Source organism: Macaca fascicularis, chromosome 14 (assembly GCF_037993035.2).
Source record: "Macaca fascicularis isolate 582-1 chromosome 14, T2T-MFA8v1.1".
Classification (NCBI taxonomy): domain Eukaryota; kingdom Metazoa; phylum Chordata; class Mammalia; order Primates; family Cercopithecidae; genus Macaca; species Macaca fascicularis.
The window spans coordinates 76,908,902-76,930,634 of NC_088388.1; the positions used below are offsets into that span (position 1 = coordinate 76,908,902).

Consider the following 21,733-nt stretch of genomic DNA (forward strand, 5'->3'; position numbering starts at 1 on the left):
TCAGGCTTTTGAAGAAATGGCAAGGAACAGAAAACTGAAAATATCCTCAAGGAGTCAGATTCTAACCCAAAAGAAAAGCTTCTGGACATTGATTGAAATATACATGACACTGCAGGAGGGGAAGGTATCATAAGGGGAAAAATTCAGTGGTTTGTGAAAGGTCTGGATGGAGACAGTGGTTATCCCATTAGGGGGCAAAGCCAGGTTCTTATAGGTACACATGGTCTCTCTTGAATAGAGGTCACTTCCAGATCTGTCACCACAGAAGAGGTGTCCCAAAGGAAAAATAAACAAAGTGAGAGAGAATTGGGTAGGCAGTACTCATTCTAGCTTGCCTGGGACTTCCAAGTTGGTTTTATTTATTTATTTATTTATTTATTTATTGAGACAGGGTCTCCCTGTGTCACCTAGGCTGGAGTGCAGTGGCGAGACCTTGGCTCACTGCAACGTTTGCCTCCCAGGTTCAAGCGATTCTCATGCCTCAGCCTCCGAGTAGCTGGGACTACAGGCATGTGCCTCCATGACTGGCTAACTTTTTTTTTTAGTAGAGATAGTGATATGGTTTGGCTGTGTCCCCACCCAGATCTCATCTTGAATTCCCACATGTTGTGGGAGGGACCTTGTGGGAGGTAACTGAATCATGGAGGCAGGTCTTTCCTGTGTTGTTCTCGTGATAGTGAGTAAGTCTCATGAGAGCTGATGGTTTTATTTATTTATTTATTTATTTATTTATTTATTTTTTTTTTTGAGACGGAGTCTTGCTCTGTGCCCCAGGCTGGAGTGCAGTGGCGCGATCTCAGCTCACTGCAAGCTCCGCCCCCCCGGGTTCACGCCATTCTCCTGCCTCAGCCTCCCGAGTAGCTGGGACTACAGGCGCCTGCCACCTCGCCCGGCTAATTTTCTTGTATTTTTAGTAGAGACGGGGTTTCACCGTGTTAGCCAGGATGGTCTCGATCTCCTGACCTTGTGATCCGCCCGTCTCGGCCTCCCAAAGTGCTAGGATTACAGGCTTGAGCCACCGCGCCCGGCGAGCTGATGGTTTTAAAAAGGGGAGTTTCCCTGCACTTGCTCTCTCTTGTCTGTTGCCATGTGAGATATACATTTCCACCATGATTGTGAGGCTTCCCCAGCCATGTGGAACTGTAAGTCCATTAAAACTCTTTCTTCTGTAAATTGCCCAGTCTCAGGTATGTCTTTATCAGCAGTGTGAAAACAGACTAATACAGATTAGGGTTTCACAATGTTGGCCAGGCTGGTCTTGAACCCCTGACCTCAAGTTCCACCCACCTCAGCCTCCCAAAGTGCTGGGATTATAGGCTATGAGCCGCTGCACCCGATGAGACTTCCAAGTTTTTATATTGGAAGTCCTGTATCCCAAGAAACCCTTTGGTCCCAAGAAAGAAACCCTATGTCCCAAGAAAGTTCCAGACAACCCACAATAGCTGATCAAGCTACTACACAGGGAAGGGGGTCATCTATCTCAGACCTGGACTTGGAGAAGAATGAACGTCGACATGTATCCTCCTTTAGAGGATGAGTCCTGTATTAGGCTGAGAAGCAGAACCAAAACTGAGACTCTCATGCAAGTGGTTTATTGATGGAGTGCTCTTAGGAGAAGGGGAGTGAGGGAAGCAGCGTAGAACAGGAAAAAAAAAAAAATTAAGTAAGAATGTGCTCTCAGAAGAAGACTGACTTCAGCCTGATTCCATGAGGAGCTCTGGGAAAGGAAGTTCCTCGATGTAAGAGGTCAGTCTTTTGTACCTCCATACAAGAGGTAGCAATTCTTTTCTAGAGATGGTCTCAAAATTAGAATACATCAAAATCACTTGGAGGGTTTGGTAAATCAGAATGCTGTGCCAACCCCTGGAAATTCTGATTCGGTAGGTCTGGGGTGGGGTCTGAGAATTTGTATTTCCAGCAAGTTCACAGGTAATGCTGATGATGCACTTTGAAAACCTCCACTCTAGAGAAGAGGACAGCTCTGAGGTTTTAGCACCCACAGCATCTCACAAAGGGGATCAGCAAAGCACCTGCTACATGAGGGCACATGCCAGAGACAGATGGATTGGACCACAAGCTGGGGCTAGGTAGACTACATCTTTAGGTCAGAACATCTAGATTCACAGTATCTTGTATGTTCCTGTTGTCATCCCACATCTCTTGCCAACGCATTGTTGAAACATTCTTAAAGATACATGAGGCTTTGAAGAGGAAGCAGCTGCAAGTTGCTAGGCAAATATAGTGGTGTCAGTTGCAATAGAGTGGAAAGTCCTTAAATGGGAGATCAATATTTAGGGGCAAGGCTCTAGACCAACCCTGGAAATTGCCTGATATTTGTGAAATTAAAGGGAAATGGCATTGATGGCAACTTTTAATTTCATAAGCCATGCCAGAACTCGTAACGGTCTCTGCTCCTGAGGATCACCACCAGGTGAAGGTGAATGAATAAATGTTAAAATGGAATTCGTTTCTTTTGGTGGGGTACGTCAGGTAGAACTTGGAGAATACCTTGTACCCCTGGGCCTTAATGTCCATCTCCAGGCAGTGCATGAGGTCACTGTTGTCTAGGACTGCCTTCCAGGGCCCAAACTTGACAACGGACTTGAACATCTTCTTATCCTGCAGAAAACACAGGACCTCTGAATAATATGCATCCTGCTCCTCCGTTTCCACCAGGCACACAAGCACGCTGGACTTCCGCGCTGTTATGGCCTCTGCACGCGCCAGGCGCACCATGAGCTCCAGGTTCTCGCCATAGCCCGGCACTTGCAGGAGAAACTGCTTCCGAGACACCTGCTCACCAAAGATCTGCGGCATGTCCTCCAGCAGCTTGACTAAAGGCTTGATTTCATAGAACTGAGCCTCACGGTACACTTCAGGGATGTGCTGTGTGGGCACTTGCCCAGTGCGCAGGTAGTCCAGGATGGGTCTGAAATAGGTGCTGGGGCGGTCGATGAAGAAGCGGCCCTCTGCATCCATGGAGGCCTTGGCTGAGCTAGAGAACATCTCTGCCAACTTTGAGCCCGGAAATTTCCTCAGGGTACCCAGGGTGGTCGTGTGGAACTCACCCCCCACGTTCAGCTCCACAACCGTAGACATCTGGGGGCACAAGAGGCAGAGTAAACCAACACGCCGTCTCCCCTGAGCTCATGACTTATTTTTATCCAAAGAATAACTGGATTAAAAACTTAGGGGAGCCATAATGTTTGGCTTCGGCTAGTGAAAGGCCCATCTTACTAAAGAGGGTTGTATTGATGCTGTGTTGCTCCAGGGGGTGGCTTTTTTTTTTTAGACAGAGTCTCGCTCTGTCGCCCAGGCTGGAGTGCAGAGGCACAATCTCGGCTCACTGCAACTTCCACCTCGATTAAAGCAACTCTTCTGCTTCAGCCTCCCTAGTAGCTGGGACTACAGGCGCCCGCCATCATGCCTGACTAAGTTTTGTATTTTTAGTAAAGACGAGGTTTTGCCATGTTTGCTAGGCCGTTCTCAAACTCCTGACCTCACACGATCCGCCTGCCTCAGCCTCCCACAGTGCCCGGCCAAGGGTGGGCATTTTAAGGAGGAAGAAAGGTTTCTGTTTGAAAAAAGAATACCCATTCAAGCATCTTAATTTTAGGTCATAGAATGTTATGGGAGGAGGCCAGGCACGGTAGCACACGCCTGTAATCCCAGCACTTTGGGAGGCTGAGGCAGGCAGATCATCTGAGGTCAGGAGTTCGAGACAAGCCTGGCCAACTTGGTGAAACCCTGTCTTTACTAAAAATACAAAAATTAGCCAGGTGTGGTGGCACGTGCCTGTAATCCCAGCTGCTCGGGAGGCTGAGACACGAGAATCACCTGAACCTGGGAGGCGGAGGCTGCAGTGAGCCAAGATCACCCCACTGCCCTCCAGCCTGGGTGACAGAGTAAGACTCTGTCAATACATATTGTAATATTGTAAGACTCTGGACTCTGTCTTACAAAAGCAGAAGAATGTTATGGGAAGAGGCTGCCATGGAAGGAAGTCTCAGCAATGATACTTCTAAAGTCTGTGGCCTTCGGCAAGCCTTTTTCCCTCTTAAGGCCTCAGTCTCCTCATCTATAAAATGGGGATATTGGCTGGGCATGGTGGCTCATGCCTGTAATCCCAACACTTTGGGAGGCCATGGCAGGACGATCACTTGTGGCCAGGAGTTGGAAACCAGCCTGGGCAACATAGCGAGACTCCATCTCTATTTTTTTTAAATAGGTTTAAGGGAAAAAATTTTTTTTAAAGTAAAGGCCAGGCATGATGCCTCACGCCTATAATCCCGGTACTTTGGGATACCAAGGTGAGTGGATCACTTGAGACCAGGAGTTCAAAACCAGCCTGGCTAACATGGTGAAACCCCATCTCTACTAAAAATACAGTAATTAGCCGGGCATGGTAGCACACACCTACAGTCCCAACTGCTCGGGAGGCTGAGGCAGGAGAATCACTTGAACCCAGGAGGCAGAGGTTACAATGAGCTGAGATCGTGCCACTGCACTCCAGCCTGGGCGACAGAATGAGAGTCCAACTCCAAAAAAAAAAAATAGGAAGTAAAATGGGGACATGGAGTTTTTACGAAGTCAAGAGTTCCCAACCTGGGATGCTCAGCTCTGATCTAAGATATAATAAAAGCCAGGGGTAAGGGAGGAGGGACACTTCCAACATTTCAGAAAGAAGAAAGAAACCATACATGTGTTCATTTGGGAAGCATTTCTTGGGTATTTACTATGTATCCACATCCTGTGCTGGGAGTTGGGGACAAAAATTCTTATTTCACGTAGATCAGAAGTTCTGGTTAACAGTTGGCATGACCTTGATTGATTTAAAAATGGGATTTTTTCTTTTTTTCTTTCTTTTTTTTTTTTTTGAAACAGAGTCTCACTCTGTCGCCCAGTCTAGAGTACAGTGATGTGATCTTGGCTCACTACAACCTCAGCCTCCCAGGCTCAAGCAATTCTCGTGCCTCAGCCTGGGAGCTGGGATGGCCACCCTGTAGCTGGGATTACAAATGTACAGTGCACGACCAAGCCAGGCTAATTTTTGTATTTTTAGTAGAGACTGGGTTTCACCATGTAGGCCAGGCTGGTCTCAAACTCCTGACCCCAATCTGCCCACCTCAGCCTCCCAAAGTGTTGGGGTTACAGGCGTTAGCCATAGTGCCTGGCCAGAAAATTGAATTTTTTTTAACAGATGGGATCTTGCTCTGTTGTTGCCGAGGCTGCAGGTGCAGTGGCATGATCATAACTTACTGCAGCCTTGAACTTGGGCTCAGGTCATCCTCCTGCCTCAGCCTCCCAAGTAAATGGGACTACAGGACATTCAACACTGTATCTGGCTACTTAAAAAAAAATTTTTTTTAGAGATGGGTCTTACTGTGTTGCCCAGGCTGGTCTTGAACTCCTGGCTTCAAGGCTTCCTCCTGCCTGAGCCTCCCAAGCTTGTGGGATTACAGGTGCAAGCCACCACGCCCAGCATAAATAGAATTTGTTTGATGAATGTTTTTCCAAATACGGTCCCATGGGACTCCAATAATAACAGGAATATTCTTGGTAATGAAAAGGCCAGTAACTCTACATATTGTGGGTGTAAAACTGCATCATGAACTGTGAAGTGCAGTGCAAATGCAAGTTAAGTTTAGTTGTTCAACAGAACTTTTAGAGGCCACCTCTCTGTGCCAGACCCTGGGCTGAGCACTAAGACTGGTTATTAAGTGATGATGTCAGAATTTGAACTCAGGTCCGTTTTACTCCAAGCTTGAGCTCTTAGTGATTACATAAATGAATTACCTTCAGTCTTCCAATACCTTCACTCTTCATTCCCTTAGTGACTCATTCATTCAACAAAATGTATGCCTAGTGGGAAGGTTGGTGGGAAGAGGGATATGGAAACAGACAGTCTAGTAACTCTGTGTAGTGCTTTAAATGGATTATCTAATTCAGCCCTCACAACACTTCCATGAAGAAAATATTAAATCTCCATTTTACAGAAGAAGAAACTAAGGCTTAAAGAGATGAAGAAAGTTGCCTGAGACTGGCTATTAAGTGATGATGTCAAAATTTGAATTCAGGTCCATTTTACTTCAAGCTGGAGCTCTTAGTCATTACATAAATTACCTTCAGTCTTCCAATACCTTCACTCTTCATTCCTTTAGTGACTCATTCATTCAACAAAATGTATGTTGGGCCTATTACATGCAAACCTTGTGCCAAACAGAACAGGACACAGTCCCTGCTTTCAAGGAACTCACAGGGGAGAGGGAAACAGATGGCTTAAGCACGTAGGTGCTGAGAGGGAAGACTCAAAGGTAGGAGGGGTCAGGTCTTTTTGTGGATGTGTATCGGAGGCTGTCAGAGAAGGTTTCCTAAGGGATGTGACGACTGCTGCTGCGGAATAGATGCGTGGTGTTAGAGGGAAGGCTGGATTTCCAACCTGAAGATTTTACCACAAGAGTGGAGATGGGGACAGGGCTCAGGAATGTCACTCAGTCTGATTTAGGTGTGTCCTCATTCTCAACTGGTCTGTGGGCTCTCCTTCTAAGATTAAAGTACTGGAGTTAAGAGAGCCAAAGGCAGGCCGGGCGCGGTGGCTCAAGCCTGTAATCCCAGCACTTTGGGAGGCCGAGACCGGCGGATCACGATGTCAGGAGATCGAGACCATCCTGGCTAACACGGTGAAACCCCGTCTCTACTAAAAAATACAAAAAAACTATAGCCGGGCAAGGTGGCGGGCGCCTGTAGTCCCAGCTACTAGGGAAGCTGAGGCAGGAGAATGGCGTAAACTCGGGAGGTGGAGCTTGCAGTGAGCCGAGATCCAGCCACTGCACTCCAGCCTGAGCGACAAAGCGAGGCTGTCTCAAAACAAAAAAAAAAAAAAGAGAGAGACAAAGGCAACTGAACTGCTGGAGAAATCTGATTGCCATGACAACATCTCCTACCAGGGGACAGTTCTGCTTACTGGAAGGGAGAAGGCAGAGGAGAGGATGCATCTTGACAGCAGCCAAACAATAGAGCTGAGAAAAATAAGCCCAGAACCTCTGACTCTTTCTCCCAAAAACCTCAAGGCCCCTTGGCAGGACTGTTTGGTTAACCCTGAGGTCACCTCTGTAAAGCACCCAGTTAAATGCCAACTTGCAGACTTTACCCCTTGAATGGACCAATATGTTCTCATTACTCCTACACTGCTGAAAGCTCCCAGGCCCTCCTAATATCCCCATATTACAGGCAAGGAAAGTTCAGAGAGAAGTCACACAGCTAGGATGTGATGAAGTTGGAGCTGAGATGAAACCTGTATCAGCATGACTCCAACACAATATGGGTACCTCACTCCCATCCTTCCCAACATCCTGCCCCACTACTGCCAGTACTTAGATATGTGCCCAGGGCCCTTTGCTTTCCTTCTCTGGGCCTAAGCTTAGTTATCTGTGAAACAGGAAGGTAAAAGGGACCAAGAGAACTCTAAGCTCCCCCAGCTCTGAAAGTCTAACAGATCCAATCACATCCGATGTCCTTTCTGAAGCTAATTTCCAGATGCTTCAAAAAATAGGCTGGGTGCAGTGGCTCACACCTATAATCCCAACACTTTGGGAGGCCCAGGTGGGAGGATCACTTGAGGCCAGGAGTTCAAGAGCAGCATGGCCAACATGGCAAAACCCCATCTCTACTAAAAATACAAAAAATTAGCTGGGCCCTGGTGGCGCACACCTGTAATCCCAGCTACTTGGGAGGCTGAGGCAGGATAATTGCTTGAACCCGGAAGACAGAGGTTGCAGTGAGCCAAGACTGCGCCACTGCACTCCAGCCTGGGTGACAGAGGGAGACCCTGTCTCAAAGAAAAAAAGTTTCCTGTGCGGACATCTTCAGCTCCATTTCTTTATCAAACAAGACCTCAGCCCTGTTCCTAAGCTCCTTTTTGTTTGTTTTTTGTTTTGAGACAAGGTCTCACTCTTGCCCAGGCTGGAGTGCAGTGGTACAATCTCGGCTCACTGCAACCTCCACCTCCGAGGCTGAAGCGATTCTCCTGTATCAGCCTCCAGAGTGGCTGGGACTACAAGCGTGTGCCACTATGTCCTGCTAATTTCTGTATTTTTTATAGAGACAGGGTTTCGCCATGTTGGCCAGGCTGGTCTCAAACTCCGGAGCTAGGTGATCCACCCGCTCTGCCTCCCAAAGTGCTGGGACTACAGGCATGAGCTACCACGCCTGGCTGAGAGTACCTTTTCTGAAGTACAAATCTGATCCTATCACTCCCTGCATTAAACACTTGAGCAACTTTTCATTCCCTTCCAGATAAACTCCAGACTCCATAACAAGGTTTAGAGGCCCTTTGCAACTGGGCTGCTACTTCACCCCTCGCAATCAGCTACCAGAACCGCCGGTTGCTCCCCACCCCTCCAATCCGGAGCAAGCCAGGCCCCCTCACCTCCAGAAGCTCACTCACTTGCCATCCACACTCCTTTCTCTGACCCTACTCATCCTTCAGATGAATTCCTCTGGGAGTCCTTCGGGGTGGGTTGTCTCATTGTGGTCCCAGAAAGTCCTACACTACTATACTTCCACTGGCCTGGCAGTTCTTCCCTTATAATTCCCTGTTTGTTCATTGATTGCAAGGTTCCTGGCCAAGTGCTGTGTTTCACGCATGTAATCCCAGCACTTTGGGAGACTGAGGTAGGAGGATTGCCTGAGCCTAAGAGTTTGAGTCCAGTCTGGGGTTTCAACCAGGAGTTCAAGACCAACCTGGGTCTCACCAACATGGCAAGACCCTGTCTCTATTTTAACAAAAACAAACAAACAAACAAGCAAGAAGGCTGTGAGGCTCCTAAGGGAGGGGAATATCCTCTGATTTACAGGAGCATCTAGTGTTCTGTTCAAGGCCAATCTTGCCCTACCTGGCATCATGCACAGTGCGTTACACTTCCCCAGTAATTCATGCAGGCATTTATTGAGCACCTAGGGCGATCCTGGCACTAGGCATGTGACTTTGTCAATAGCCAACAGCAATGACGTGACCATGGCCCTATTAGAGAGAGCCACGCTGACCTGCTGCTGGATCTGCTTTCCCTTCCTCCAGGTCTTCAGGATGATTCTCAGTGCAGGAGAGAACCCGAGTGTTCTGCTTCTAGAGTGCAGCCAGCCTTTTCCCCATCCTCCTCCCCAACTCCCCTCACCCAAGCCCAGGGACCAGGCAGGCAAGCAGAGGGATTCGGGTCCCAGCCAGAGGGCAGGGGCAGGGGCAGGTTGGAGAGGGCTGCGGGTGAGGGAAAGATCCTCTGGCCAAGCTGGTTGGATGGGCTTCTCCCACGGGGAGCAGGGGAGAAGGAGGAGCAGAGGAGAAGCCCTGGACTAGGACAAGCCCGGGGGAAGAGAGAAGGGAGTGGAACTAAAGACCGAATGCAGAGGGAGGAAGCAAAAGGGCAAAAAGGAGAGGCTGGACAGAGCCAAACCAGAAAGGGACACCGAGGCGCGAAAGGAGAGCCATCCGAGCAGGAGGGATAGCAAAGACAGAAGAGAGCGACCAGCCCGAGGTGCAGGGAGACAGTGCGCCAGAAGTAGGGGGCTCGGCCGGCTGCGACGGACGGGCAGGAGAAACTGGAAGGGAGGGCAGAGGCGCGGGGACTCAGCTAGCCTGGCACTTACCGTCAGCCGCCCGGGCCGGGGGGACTGGGGCAGAGGGGTCTGGCTCGTCATCCTGCCCGCTGGCCGCTCCACTGCGCAGCCCTGCCACATGCAGATCACTTGGGCCAGCGGAAGTGCCCCTGGCTGCCCGCCCCTAGGTGGGGACACCAAGGCTCAAGGCGGGATGGGGCTGGGCCAGGCGTGGCTTTTAGTGAGACCTGGCCAAGTGCAGAAGGAAATGAACAGTCTGTCTATTTAGGGCTTTTAAAAGTTGTTAGACCCTGAGGAGGGCTGACTTTGGAGACTGAGAAATGGAGCAAACCCTTTAAGTACTGACCTTTTGATATAGATTAATTTCCTTCCTTTTCTTTCTTTTCTTTTTTTTTTTTTTCCAGAGACAGGGTCTCACTCTGTCGCCCAGGCTGAAGTGCAGTGGCAGATCAGGCTCACTGCAGCCTCAACCTCCCGGGCTCAAGTGATCCTCCTACCTCAGCCTCCCAAAGTGGTGGGATTACAGGCCTGAGCCACAGCACCTTGCCTCTTCCTATATTTTCTTTTGCGGCTTAGATCAGATGGCACCTGAGATGAAAGACCCCATGACTGAGATAAAAGACCGTTTGAATATTACATCTTAATGTGGAATGTTAAATGTACCTTTCTCAAACAGAAACACTGCCTAGAATCAATTAAATTGCTGTAACTATACACTTAACTAATATGGAAAATGTTAAAATTCTGTTAAGCTTCCCCAGACCTTGCTTCTTATTCTTCTTATTATTATTGCTTATTATTCCCCAGACCTTGCTTATATAAATGAATGACCCTCAAACCACTCTACTCAAGAGCACTGAACCCAGCTTATTGGAGCCTGTGTCCCCCGCTTGGCCATTCTCAAACTTTACGCTTAAATAAATTATTTAAACGTATTGCCTGAATCCCGTTATTAAAGTTGACACTAGTTAATGCCCCTCTCTGGGCCTCAGAGTTCCCAGGAGTGAAATGGGGGAGGCAGAGGGAGTTGACATTGACTGACATTGACAGCTAGAGACTTTCTATTCCCTACAGTCCTAGGGAGTGAAATATCGTCAACACCATTTTACAGATCAGAAAACCAGCACCCTAGGAGGTAGGGTGGTGTTAAAATGTAAAATCTGAGGCTCAACAAAACTTTTTTAAGAGTGTACTTGGATAACAGGCAATTCTTGAATTGGGAAACACCAGATGGAAAAAGGTTGAATGTTCCCATGACAATGCATCAGAGGCAAATATTTATGGGGAGAATGTGGAAACAAGATATTTTACTGGGGACAGGCACGGTGGCTCACGCCTGTAATTCTAGCACTTTGGGAGGCCAAGGCAGACAGATCATTTGAGGTCAGAAGTTCGAGACCAGCCTGACCAAAATGGTGAAACCTCGTCTCTACTAAAAATACAAAAATTAGCTGGGTGTGGTGGTGCGTGCCTGTAATCCCAGATACTTGGGACTCTGAACCAGGAGAATTGCTGGAACATGGGAGGCAGAGCTTGCAGTGATCAAAGATTGCACCACTGAACTCCAGCCTGGGCAACAAAGTAAGATTCCCTCTCAGGGGGGAAAAAAAAATATATATATATATATATATATATTTATATATATATATATATACACACACACACACACACACTCACATATATATTTCATTGGTTACAGTTACGAAATCACCTTTTTTGGTTTCCTTTGTTGAAAAGTCCCTAGTTACTTAATTATATGTTAGTTGGTTGCTTGTGATTGGCTAATGTTAAGTTTTGTTTCTGTCTAACATTAGCATTTACCAGAAATGACTGTATTAGTCAGGGTTCTTTAGAGGGACAGAACTAATGGAATGGGGCTGGGCACGGTGGCCCACACCTGTAATGTCAGCACTTTGGGAGGCCAAGGCAGGTGGATCACCTGAGGTTAGGAGTTCAAGACTAGCCTGACCAACATGGTGAAACCCCATGTCTACAAAATACAAAAAATTAGCTGGGCGTGGTGGTGGGCACCTTTAATCCCAGCTACTTGGGAGGCTAAGGCAGAAGAATCACTTGAACCTAGGTGGTGGAGGTTGCAGTAAGCCCAGATCAAGCCATTGCACTCCAGCCTGGGCAACAAGAATGTAATCCCATCTCAAAAAAAACAAAAAAACAAAAAAACTAATGGTATATATATATACACATACACACACACATACATATATGTGTGTATACATATATTCCATTACTTTTTAAACTCTGCTTTATATATATATACATATATGTGTATACACACACACACACACACACACATATATGTGTATATATATATAAAGGGGAGTTTATTAAGTATTAACTCACACGAACCCAAGGTCCCACAACAGGCCATTGGCAGGCTAAGAAGCAAGGAGAGCCAGTCCGAATTCCAAAAGTGAAGAACTTGGAGTCTGATGTTCGAGGGAAGGAAGCATCCAGCAAGGGAAAAAGATGTAGGCTGGGAGGCTAGGCCAGTCTCTCTTTTCACATTTTTCTGCCTGTTTATATTCTAGCCACACTGGCAGCTGATTAGATTGTGCCCACCCAGATTAAAGGTGGGTCGGCCTTTCCCAGCCCTCTGACTCAAATGTTAATCTCCTTTGGGAACACCCTCACAGACACACCCAGTATCAATACTTTGTGTCCTTCAATCCAATCAAGTTGACACTCAGTATTAACCATCACAATGACCCAAGTTAAGTTTTGCTTATGTTTGCAAATCAAGCAAGTCTGAGTTCCTTTATGAGGCCTAACTAGCATTGTCTGGCCAGGGATTCTTCAGGACTGATCTCCATTTTAATTTACTTTAACAGTGGCCAGTGTAGACTATTTAGCCAGCCCAAGGCAGCTGCTTGGAGTACAAAGCATGCCCAATGGTGAAAAGAGTTAGGTATCTGTTTTGTGGGGTTGTTTTCCTAGAGTTAAAATATAACTCTAAAGGAGAGGGAGCATAATTTCCCACTCCTTAAGTGTGGGTTATGCATTGTGACTTCTTCCAACGAGTACAATATGGGAAGGAGGAAAAAGAGAAGAAACTTTACATTGGGGAAACTGATCAATACTACTCTAGCCAGGTGACCAAAGTCAGTGCCAACAGTTATTGATCATGACGACAGTGCGTGCTTGCTGTAAACCAAAAAGTATCTGAGACAAGTCTCAACCAATTTAGAAGTTTATTTTGCCAAGGTTAAGAACATGCCCACAATACAACCTCAGGATGTCCTCAAGTCATGTACCCAAGGTGGTCAGGCTACAACTTGGTTTTATGTATTCAAGCAGACATAAGACATTAGGGCCGTGCATGGTGGCTCATGCCTGTAATCTCACCACTTTGGGAGGCCAAGGCAGGTGGATCATTTGAAGTCAGGAATTTGAGACCAGCCTGGCCAACATGGTGAAACCCCATCTCTACTAAAAATGTAAAAATTAGCCAGGCATGGTGGTGTGTGCCTGTAACCCCAGCTACTCAGGAGGCTGAGGCAGGAAAATCACTTAATCTGGGAGGCAGATGTTGCAGTGAGCTGAGATCGCACCATTGCACTCCAGCCTGGGAGACAGAGTAAGACTCCATCCCAAAATAAAAAAATAAAAAAGAGAGAAAAAAGAAAAGACATCAATTGGCTAGGCATCAATGGCTCAGTCTGTAATCCCAAGGGAGAGGATCCGGGAGGCCAAGATGGGAGGATCACTTGACCCCAGGAGTTCAAGTCCAGCCTGGGCAACATGGTGACACCCTATGTCTACAAAAAGTACAAAACTTAGTCAGGCACGGTGGCATGTGCCTGTAGTCTCAGCTACTTGGGAGGCTGAGGTAAGAGGATCTCTTGAGCCTGGAAGGTATCTCTGTTGGACTAGAGATTATAAATAAATAAATAAGGCCAGGTGTAGTGGCTCACACCTGTAATCCCAGCACTTTGAGAGGCCAACGTGGGCAGATCATTTGAGGTCAGGAGTTCGGCACTAACCTGGCGAACATGGTCAAACCCCAACTCTACTAATAGGACAAAAAATTAGCTGGCGTGGTGGCATGTGCCTGTAGTCCCAGCTACTCAGGAGGCTGAGGCAGGAGAATTGCTTGATCCTGGGAGGTGGAGGTTGCAGTGAGCTGAGATTATACCACTGCACTCTAGCCTGGGCAACAGAGCGAGATTCTGTCTCAAAAAAAAAAAAAAAAAAAAAGATAATTAATTAACATGTAATAAAAATGAAGATACCAATTAATACATGTATGATATGCATTGGTTAGGTCCGAAAAGACTGGACAGCTGGAAGGGGATGTGCGGCTTCCAGGTCATGAGAAGATTCAATGATTTTCTGATTGGTGGGCAGGTGTGGAAACTCATGCATATAATCACAGCACTTTGGGAAGCTAAGGTAGACATATAGCTTGAGCCCAGGAGTTGGGGACCAACCTGGGCAGCATAGCAAGACCTGGTATCTTTTTGGATTTTTTTTGAGGCGGAATCTGGCTCCGTCACCAGGCTGAAGTACTGTGGTGCAATCTTGGCTCACTGCAATCTCCGCCTCCCAGGTTCAAGCAATTCTCCTGCCTCAGCCTCCCAAGTAGCTGGGATTACAGGCATGTACCACCACAACCAGCTCATGTTTGTATTTTTAGTAGAAATGGGGTTTCACCATATTGACCAGGATGGTCTCGATCTCCTGACCTCATGATCTGCCTGCCTTGGCCTCCCAAGGTGCTAGGATTACAGGCGTGAGCCACCACGCCCAGCCAGACCCCATCTCTATTTTTAAAAGATGAAAATTAAAAAGCAAGGATTTTCTGCTTGTCAGTGGGTTATTATCTAAAGACCTGAGATCAATAGAAAGGGATGCCTGGGTTACTATAAAGGGTGGTGTAGACCAAGGTTTTTTTTTTTTTTTTTGAGACAGAGTCTTGCTCTGTCACCCAGGATGGAGTGCAGTGGCCGGACCTCAGCTCACTGCAAGCTCCACCTCCCAGGTTCACGCCATTCTCCTGCCTCAGCCTCCTGAGTAGCTGGGACTATAGGCGCCCACCATGTCGCCCGGCTAGTTTTTTGTATTTTTTAGTAGAGACGGGGTTTCATCGTGTTAGCCAGGATGGTCTCGATCTCCTGACCTCGTGATCCGCCGGTCTCGGCCTCCCAAAGTGCTGGGATTACAGGCTTGAGCCACCGCGCCCTGCCTGACCAAGGTTTTATCATACAGATGAAGCCTCCAGGTAGCAGGCTTCAGAGAGAATAGATTGCAAATATTTCTTATCAGACTTAAAGGCTGACAGACTTTGTGCATGACTGACAGACTGACAGACTTAAGGTCTCTGTTTTGATGGTAATACTGGTCAGCTGTGCCGAATTCCAAAAGGGGGAAGGGCATAATGAGGCATGTCTGACTCCCTTCCAGTCATGGCCTGAACTAGTTTTTCAGGTTAACTTTGGAATGCCTTTGGCGGGGAAGAGGGGTCCTTTCAGATGGTTGGGGGGCTAAGAATTGTATTTTTTGTTTATAGTACTGAGTATATACCCTTGATGTGATGTGAGGAAAATGATCTTCCTCCCCAAAACTCATAACCTCAGTTCAATCTTGAGAAAAGCATCAGAGAAATTTCAATAGAGGAACATCCTATAATATAACTGACCAGTACTCCTCAAAACTATCAAAGTCACCCAAAAGAGGAAAAATCTGAGAAACTGTCACAGTCAAGAGCATCCTAAGGGGCCAGGCACAGTGGCTCACGCCTGTAATCTCAGCACTTTGGGAGGCTGAGGTGGGTGTATCATGAGGTCAAGAGTTCGAGACCAGCTTGGCCAACATAGTGAAACCCTGTATCTACCAAAAATACAAAATTAGCTGGACAAGGTGGCGTGTGCCTATAGTCCCAGCTACTCGGGAGGCTGAGGCAGGAGAATTGCTTGAACCCAGGAGGCGGAGGTTGCGGTGAGCCCAGATCACACCACTGCGTTCCAGCTTTGGCAATAGAGCGAGTGTCCATCTCAAAAAAAAAAAAAAAAAAAAAATATATATATATATATATATATATAGCATCCTAAGGGGACATGACAAGCATATTGTAACGTGGAGCCAGGCGTGGTGACTCACACCTGTGATCGCAGCACTTTGAAAGACTGAGGTCGACAGATCAGTTGAGCCCAGGAGTTTGAGACCAGCCTGGGAAACATGGCAAAACCCATCTCTACAGAAAATATAAAAATTAACTGGGTATGGTGGCACACATGTGTAGTCCCAGCTACTCAGGAGGGTAAGGTAGAAGGATCACTTGATCCTGGGAGGTGAGAAGAGACAAACCGGGTTATTAAAAGACATTCATAAAAACGCAGTGGCTCACACCTATAATCCCAGCACTTTGGGAGGCCAAGGTGGGCAGATCACTTCAGATCAGGAGTCTGAGACCAGCCTGACCAACATGGTGAAAACCCATCTCTACTAAAAAAACAAAAATTAGTTGGGCATGGTGGTGCACACTTGTAATCCTAGCTACTGGGGAGGCTTAGGCGTGAGAATCGCTTGAACCTGGGAGGCAGAGGTTGCAGTGAGCCGAGATCACGCCACTGCACTCCAGCCTGAGCAACAGAGCAAGACTCCATTTCAAAAAAAAAAAAAGAGACATGTATAAAAACGAAACAAGGGGTAAGGACAGCTTAGAAATCCTGAAGTTGCTGACACGCCGAGAAAACTAGTGACTATAGTTATGCCTGCTAAGATTTGGGTGCATGGGGCTTGGCTTTGGTTAGCTCCCTTGGTCTTATTTTACCAAACAAAGAAACCTCCCAGTTATGGGCACCCTATTTACTCTTATCACCTGACAGTATTTGCAGGGTAATTCCCCAGAACTAGTATATTGATCCAGATTTTCTGTTTTTACCCAGAAGTCACTGGTTGGTTCACAGGAATACGCAGGGTTAATTTAAAATGTAGGCAAAAACTTAAAAACAATTAATGAAACTGGAATGTAATGTCAAGTGTATGATAAGTTTTGAAACTTAATTTTTCTCTCTCCAGTTCTCACTTTTGTCAAAAACAGATCATGATAGGACTGAGTTTTTTGCAAAATAAACTTTAGTCTTATGGTTGGCCTGATTATTTGCATAAAGTTCAGCCAGAATAATTATTTTTACTAGGATTTTTAAATAGGTTTTGATGGAACTCAGTTCCACAAGGAATCTCAGACAAGACTTTTTAAAGCTGAGCCCAGCCATGGGTTTGTACCCTCAAATACCTATGAGTTGGGTAAATTCCTCCCTTCTTGAGGTCCAAAGAACGTGGGGCTCTTGGTTGTGTTAGAAAGTGACATTTTTGGGCCAGGTGCAGTGGCTCATGCCTGTAATCCCAGCACTTTGGGAGGCCAAGGCAGGTGGATCACAAGGTCAGGAGTTCAAGACCAGCCTAGCCAAGATGGTGAAACCCCATCTCTACTAAAAATACAAAAAATTAGCCGGGCATGGTGGCGAGTGCCTGTAAACTCAGCTACTTGGGAGGTTGAGGCAGATAATTGCTTGAATCCAGGAGACAGAGGTTGCAGTGAGCCAAGACTGTGCCACTGCACTCTAGCCTGGGAGACAAAGTGAGACCTCGTCTCAAAAAAAAAAAAGAAAGTGACATTCTTTACTCACCACAGGTTAGAAACCCTGTATGGGAACTGTGTAGACAAGGTATGAGGCCAGTTTTCCCAAGGGGCTTTTATTGGCTCTGCAAGTCGAGCTTGATTCCTCAAAGTGAAGCACACCCTTCCAGTCAAAGTCTTGGTATATCAATCAGTTTCTCCAATGTGTCCTGTTGCAAAAGAAAATGCATTCTTATTGGACTGATGCAAACAACCACATTGCCATAAGTTAAGAATATTCACAAATAGTTTCCAAATTCTAGAGAAACCAGGCAGAGAGAGACAAATATGTTCCTAAGTTTGTTCATAGGAGTATACCTTACTCAATTTTTAAAGGTTGTAAATAGCTCAAAATAAGTTTCCTTGACTCTGAAAAACAAAACAAGGACCAGCAATGTTTTAAGCAAAAAGTTTAAAAGATTACTTCAGTTTTCTATTACTTCAGTTCATTCTGTTAACAGTTGTTCTGCTTGATATTCACTAACATTTCAGCTCTTCATGAGTCCTGTACATTTTTCCTTTATTCCAATGTCACATCTCCAAAGATATCAGAAACCTGCATTTAAGAGCACCTATCAAAGTTCTATAGCTGATTATAAACCATCTTTTGAAAAGAATCAAAGCAAGACAACAATTGTCTGTGAATGGCAAAATATCCAGGGTAGTTATAGTAAAAAACATGATTGAAAAAGAAATTTGGTTATTTCCATGGCCTACAGTAACTTAACACAGGCGGGGTGTGGTGGTTCATGCCTGTAATCCCAGCACTTTGGGAGGCAGAGGCAGGCAATCACCTGAGGTCGGGAGTTCCAGACTAGCCTGACCAACATGGAGAAACCCCATCTCTACTTAAAATACAAAATTAGCTGGGTATGGTGGCGGATACCTGTAATCCCAGCTACTTGGGAGGCTGAGGCAGGAGAATCACTTGAACCCGGGAGATGGAAGTTGTGGTGAGCCAAGATCACGCCATTGCACTCCAGCCTGGGCAACAAGAGCAAAATTCTGTCTTGAAAAGAACAAAAAACAAAAAACACAACATAATAACCTTAATTATGATTGATAGCACATACTCAGAGAGAGTTTTAGAAATCCTATACAATTTGGAACATGTATTAATATTATTCACTAAAATATAGCTGGAAGCAGGTTAAACATTATTTTGATTTTGGCAATCGCATGTAACTAAACATGTCAAATAATCCTGGTTACCTCTCTTTTTGGATGCTCCAGGGGCCCTCTGTAGTATCCAAAAGTTAGGGGTGTGGTTAATTCCATATGTCCCCAGGCCTTACCAAATTGTAAAGCAGTCAAGTCAAGCAGTTCTCAAAGGCTAAAGAAGCAGTTTACAATCTTAAAACATTTAGCAAACCTAGTATCTGACCCGCATAATTTAGATCACATATTTACATTTTGAAGACATTTGTATTTTACCAATTATCATTAAAACTGTTTTTATTTCCCAAAGATTAAAGTCACTTGAACTAAAAGTTTCCCAAAGTACTGGGGTTATAGGCGTGAGCAACTGCACCCAGCGTTTTCTAGTCTCTTTATCTATAAGTGGCCTTGCTTAACTTCAAGAGCCGGGCAAGGTGGCGGACATCTGTAATCCCAGCACTTTGGAGGCTGAGGCGGGAGGATCTCTTGAGTCCAGGAGTTTGAGACCAGCCTAGGCAATATGGTGAAACTCTGTGTCTATAAAAAATACAAAAATTAGCTGAGTATAGTGACTTATGCCTGTGGTCCCAGCTTCTTGGGAGGCTGAGGCAGGAGAATCTCTTCAACCTAGAAGTGTGAGGCTACAGTGAGCCGAGATGGCACCACTACACTCCAGCCTGGGCAACAGAGCAAGACTCTGTCTCATAAAAACAAACAAACAAACAAACAAACAAAAACTCCAGATAGCCCAGGAGGCCGCAGGAGCTTCAGGACCCTGCACCAATTACCAGAGGAAGATAAGCCCTGTGCTAATCAGAACCAGTGACCCCTTGTTACCTGTAGATCATCAACATATCATTATCATGCTAAAATCTCCATCCAGAGAAGAAAATCACCACCATTTTCTGACCATATGTATGAAAAGGCATGTTTATGATGTGTACCTGTGCATCTGGAGTTCCTCCCTGAATGTGTTTACATACTTCTTTGCCCCACCTCTAACTCTTTAAAACTCCCCAGTTTTCCACAGTTCAGTGAGAAAATTTCTTTTCTTTTCTTTTCTTTTTTTCTTTTTGAGTCAGAGTCTCGCTCTGTCGCCCAGGCTGGAGTACAGTGGCGAGATCTTGGCTCCCTGGTAGCTCCGCCTCCCGGGTTCACATCATTCTCCTGCCTCAGCCTCCCAAGTAGCTGGGACCACAGGTGCCCACCACCACACCCGGTTAATTTTTTTTTCTATTTTTTAGTAGAGACGGGCTTTCACCATGTTAGCCAGGATAGTCTCGATCTCCTGACCTCGTGATCCAGCCGCCTCGGCCTCCCAAAGTCCTGGGATTACAGGTGTGAGCCACCGTGCCCGGCCCTTCAGTGAGAAAATTTCTTTAGAGCAAGAGCTCTCTCTGTCTCTGTTCCTGGACAGGAATATAAAATCTGCTTGCTTTTTTTTTTTTTTTTTTTTTCCAATTGCATGTTCTTTCTTTGCCACCAATGCAAAGTAGGAAAAAAAACTCAGTTTTCCAGCTACATTAGCACATTTGACCCTGGCAGTTCAAAATAGGCATTAGCACCTCCATTTTCTGTTTGAGGACCCCAAGGCTCCCAGAGATGAAGCACCTCTTTCAGAGTCAGTCTGGCCAGGAGAGAAGAGAGCAGGGCTCTAGTTTTGGCTCTGCCACCAGTTTGCAGTATCGCCTTAGACAAGTCCCTGCCCCTCTCTGGGCCTCGTTCTCCACCTATAATATGGTGGGGGTTTGTGTATTTTCTGAGATGGTCTCTGTGATCCTGTCTTGCTTGATACTAGGGCAACAAAAGAATTCAAACAGCCCCTTGCTATTGTCTATCATTGGATCTTGTTTCCCTTTGGCCTGACTCCAAGAGCAAGCACTGCTTCCTTCTGCCCTCCCCTCACTCATTCCCCTCTGTTCTTCCGGAGACAACCCGGCCAGCCCCTCTCCCCTCCAGGCGGCTGGGCTTCAGGCCAGCCAGCCAAATGGCAGCTGGGACTCAGATGAAAGGGTCCTCAGAAGGCTGCTTGTGGCAGAGTGCCCAGCCTAGCCCAGCCCAGGCTTGGCAGTCTGGGGCTCAGCTGTGCCACGAGGCATCCTGTCCATCCGCTCCCATACAAGGTTCCCTTTGTGAGTCTGCAGAGAGGGAGACCCCTGCCAACCCACAAGGATCCTCTTCCCCTCCCTCTGTTCCATACCTGCTTGAGAAATATCGAAGTCTGTAGAGAATGGTCCAGGACTACATCAGGTTGACCTGACTGTGCCAGGCACTTTGGAGAGCTTTATCCCATTGACTTCAGAATAATGCTGATAGTAAGTAATGCTTTTTTTTTTTTTTTTTTTTTTTTTGAGACAGAATCTCACTCTGTCACCCAGACTCTAGGCTGGAGTGCAGCGTCACTAACACAGCTCACTGCAGACTTGACATCCTGGACTCAAACAACCCTCCTGCCTCAGCCTCCCAAGTAGCTGGGATTATAGCTAATGCTCAGCTAAATTTTTTTACTTTTTTGTAGAGATGATGTCTCACTATGTTGCCCAGGCTGGTCTCAAACCCCTGGGCTCAAGCAATCCTTCCACCTCAGCCTCCCAAAGTACTGAGATTACAGGTATGAGCCACCATGCCTGCAATCTCTTTTTATTTATTTGTTTATTTTAAAAAATTTTATTTATTTATTTTTATTTTTTTGAGACAGGGTCTTGCTCTGTTGCCCAGGTTGGAGTGCAGTGGTGTGATCTTGGCTCACTGCAACCTTCGCCTCCAGGGTTCAAGCAATTCTCCTGCCTCAGCCTCTCGAGTAGCTGGGATTACAGGCACCAGCCATCATGCCAGGCTAATTTTTGTATTTTTTTTTTTTCAGTAGAGATGGGGTTTCACCATGTTGGTCAAGCTGGTCTCAAACTCCTGATCTCTAGTGATCTGCCCACCTCGGCCTCCCAAAGGGCTGGGATTATGGGCGTGAGCCACTGCACCCAGCCTGTAATCCCTTTTTAGAGAGGAGGAACACGTATTTGCCTACTATGCGTCAATCATGGCACCAGGCACTGGGGAAAGAGCAGTGAACCAGGGGACAAGAGCTGACCTCATGGGGCCCATTCTCAGCTGTAATTGAATAACCACAGAAACGAATATCTGGTTTCACAGTGTGAGCAGTGCTCTGAGAAGAAAGCAGAAGAAGCTATAGATATGGACAGATATGCTAAAGAGCCCATAGGTAATAGTGGATCACAGATAATGGTGAACCAATGTGTCCTCCTTTCCCTTTGGGAAGTCCCCCACCCCACCCAGGGAATTCTTTATTTAGAAGCAAGCCCCCTGAAC

General features: G+C 46.4%; 1 protein-coding gene across 2 annotated transcripts; it reads right to left on the minus strand.

Annotated features, from left to right (window-relative positions):
* Positions 1-1,576: 1,576 nt before the first annotated feature.
* Positions 1,577-18,946, minus strand: KCTD14 (potassium channel tetramerization domain containing 14). 2 transcript variants are annotated; one of them, XM_015435530.4, is made up of 3 exons: positions 18,138-18,946; positions 17,262-17,421; positions 1,577-3,099 (listed from the first exon to the last, which is right to left on the minus strand). In XM_015435530.4, exon 3 carries the CDS (start codon positions 3,097-3,099, stop codon positions 2,422-2,424), a length of 678 nt encoding a protein of 225 aa, XP_015291016.1. In that variant the 5' UTR covers positions 17,262-17,421; positions 18,138-18,946; the 3' UTR covers positions 1,577-2,421. The 2 variants fall into 2 exon arrangements, with proteins under 2 accessions (XP_015291016.1, XP_005579235.1); XM_005579178.5 differs by lacking the exons at positions 17,262-17,421; positions 18,138-18,946 and adding an exon at positions 9,643-9,760.
* Between the last annotated feature and the right edge of the window lie 2,787 nt (positions 18,947-21,733).

Excerpts from the sequence above, each read along its gene's own strand:
- KCTD14 (XM_005579178.5), bottom strand. The coding sequence starts at position 9,732 with ATGTGGCAGGGCTGCGCAGTGGAGCGGCCAGCGGGCAGGATGACGAGC. Across the intron at positions 3,100-9,642 it reads CCCGGCCCGGGCGGCTGACG|ATGTCTACGGTTGTGGAGCT; the intron begins GTAAGTGCCAGG and ends TTGTGCCCCCAG.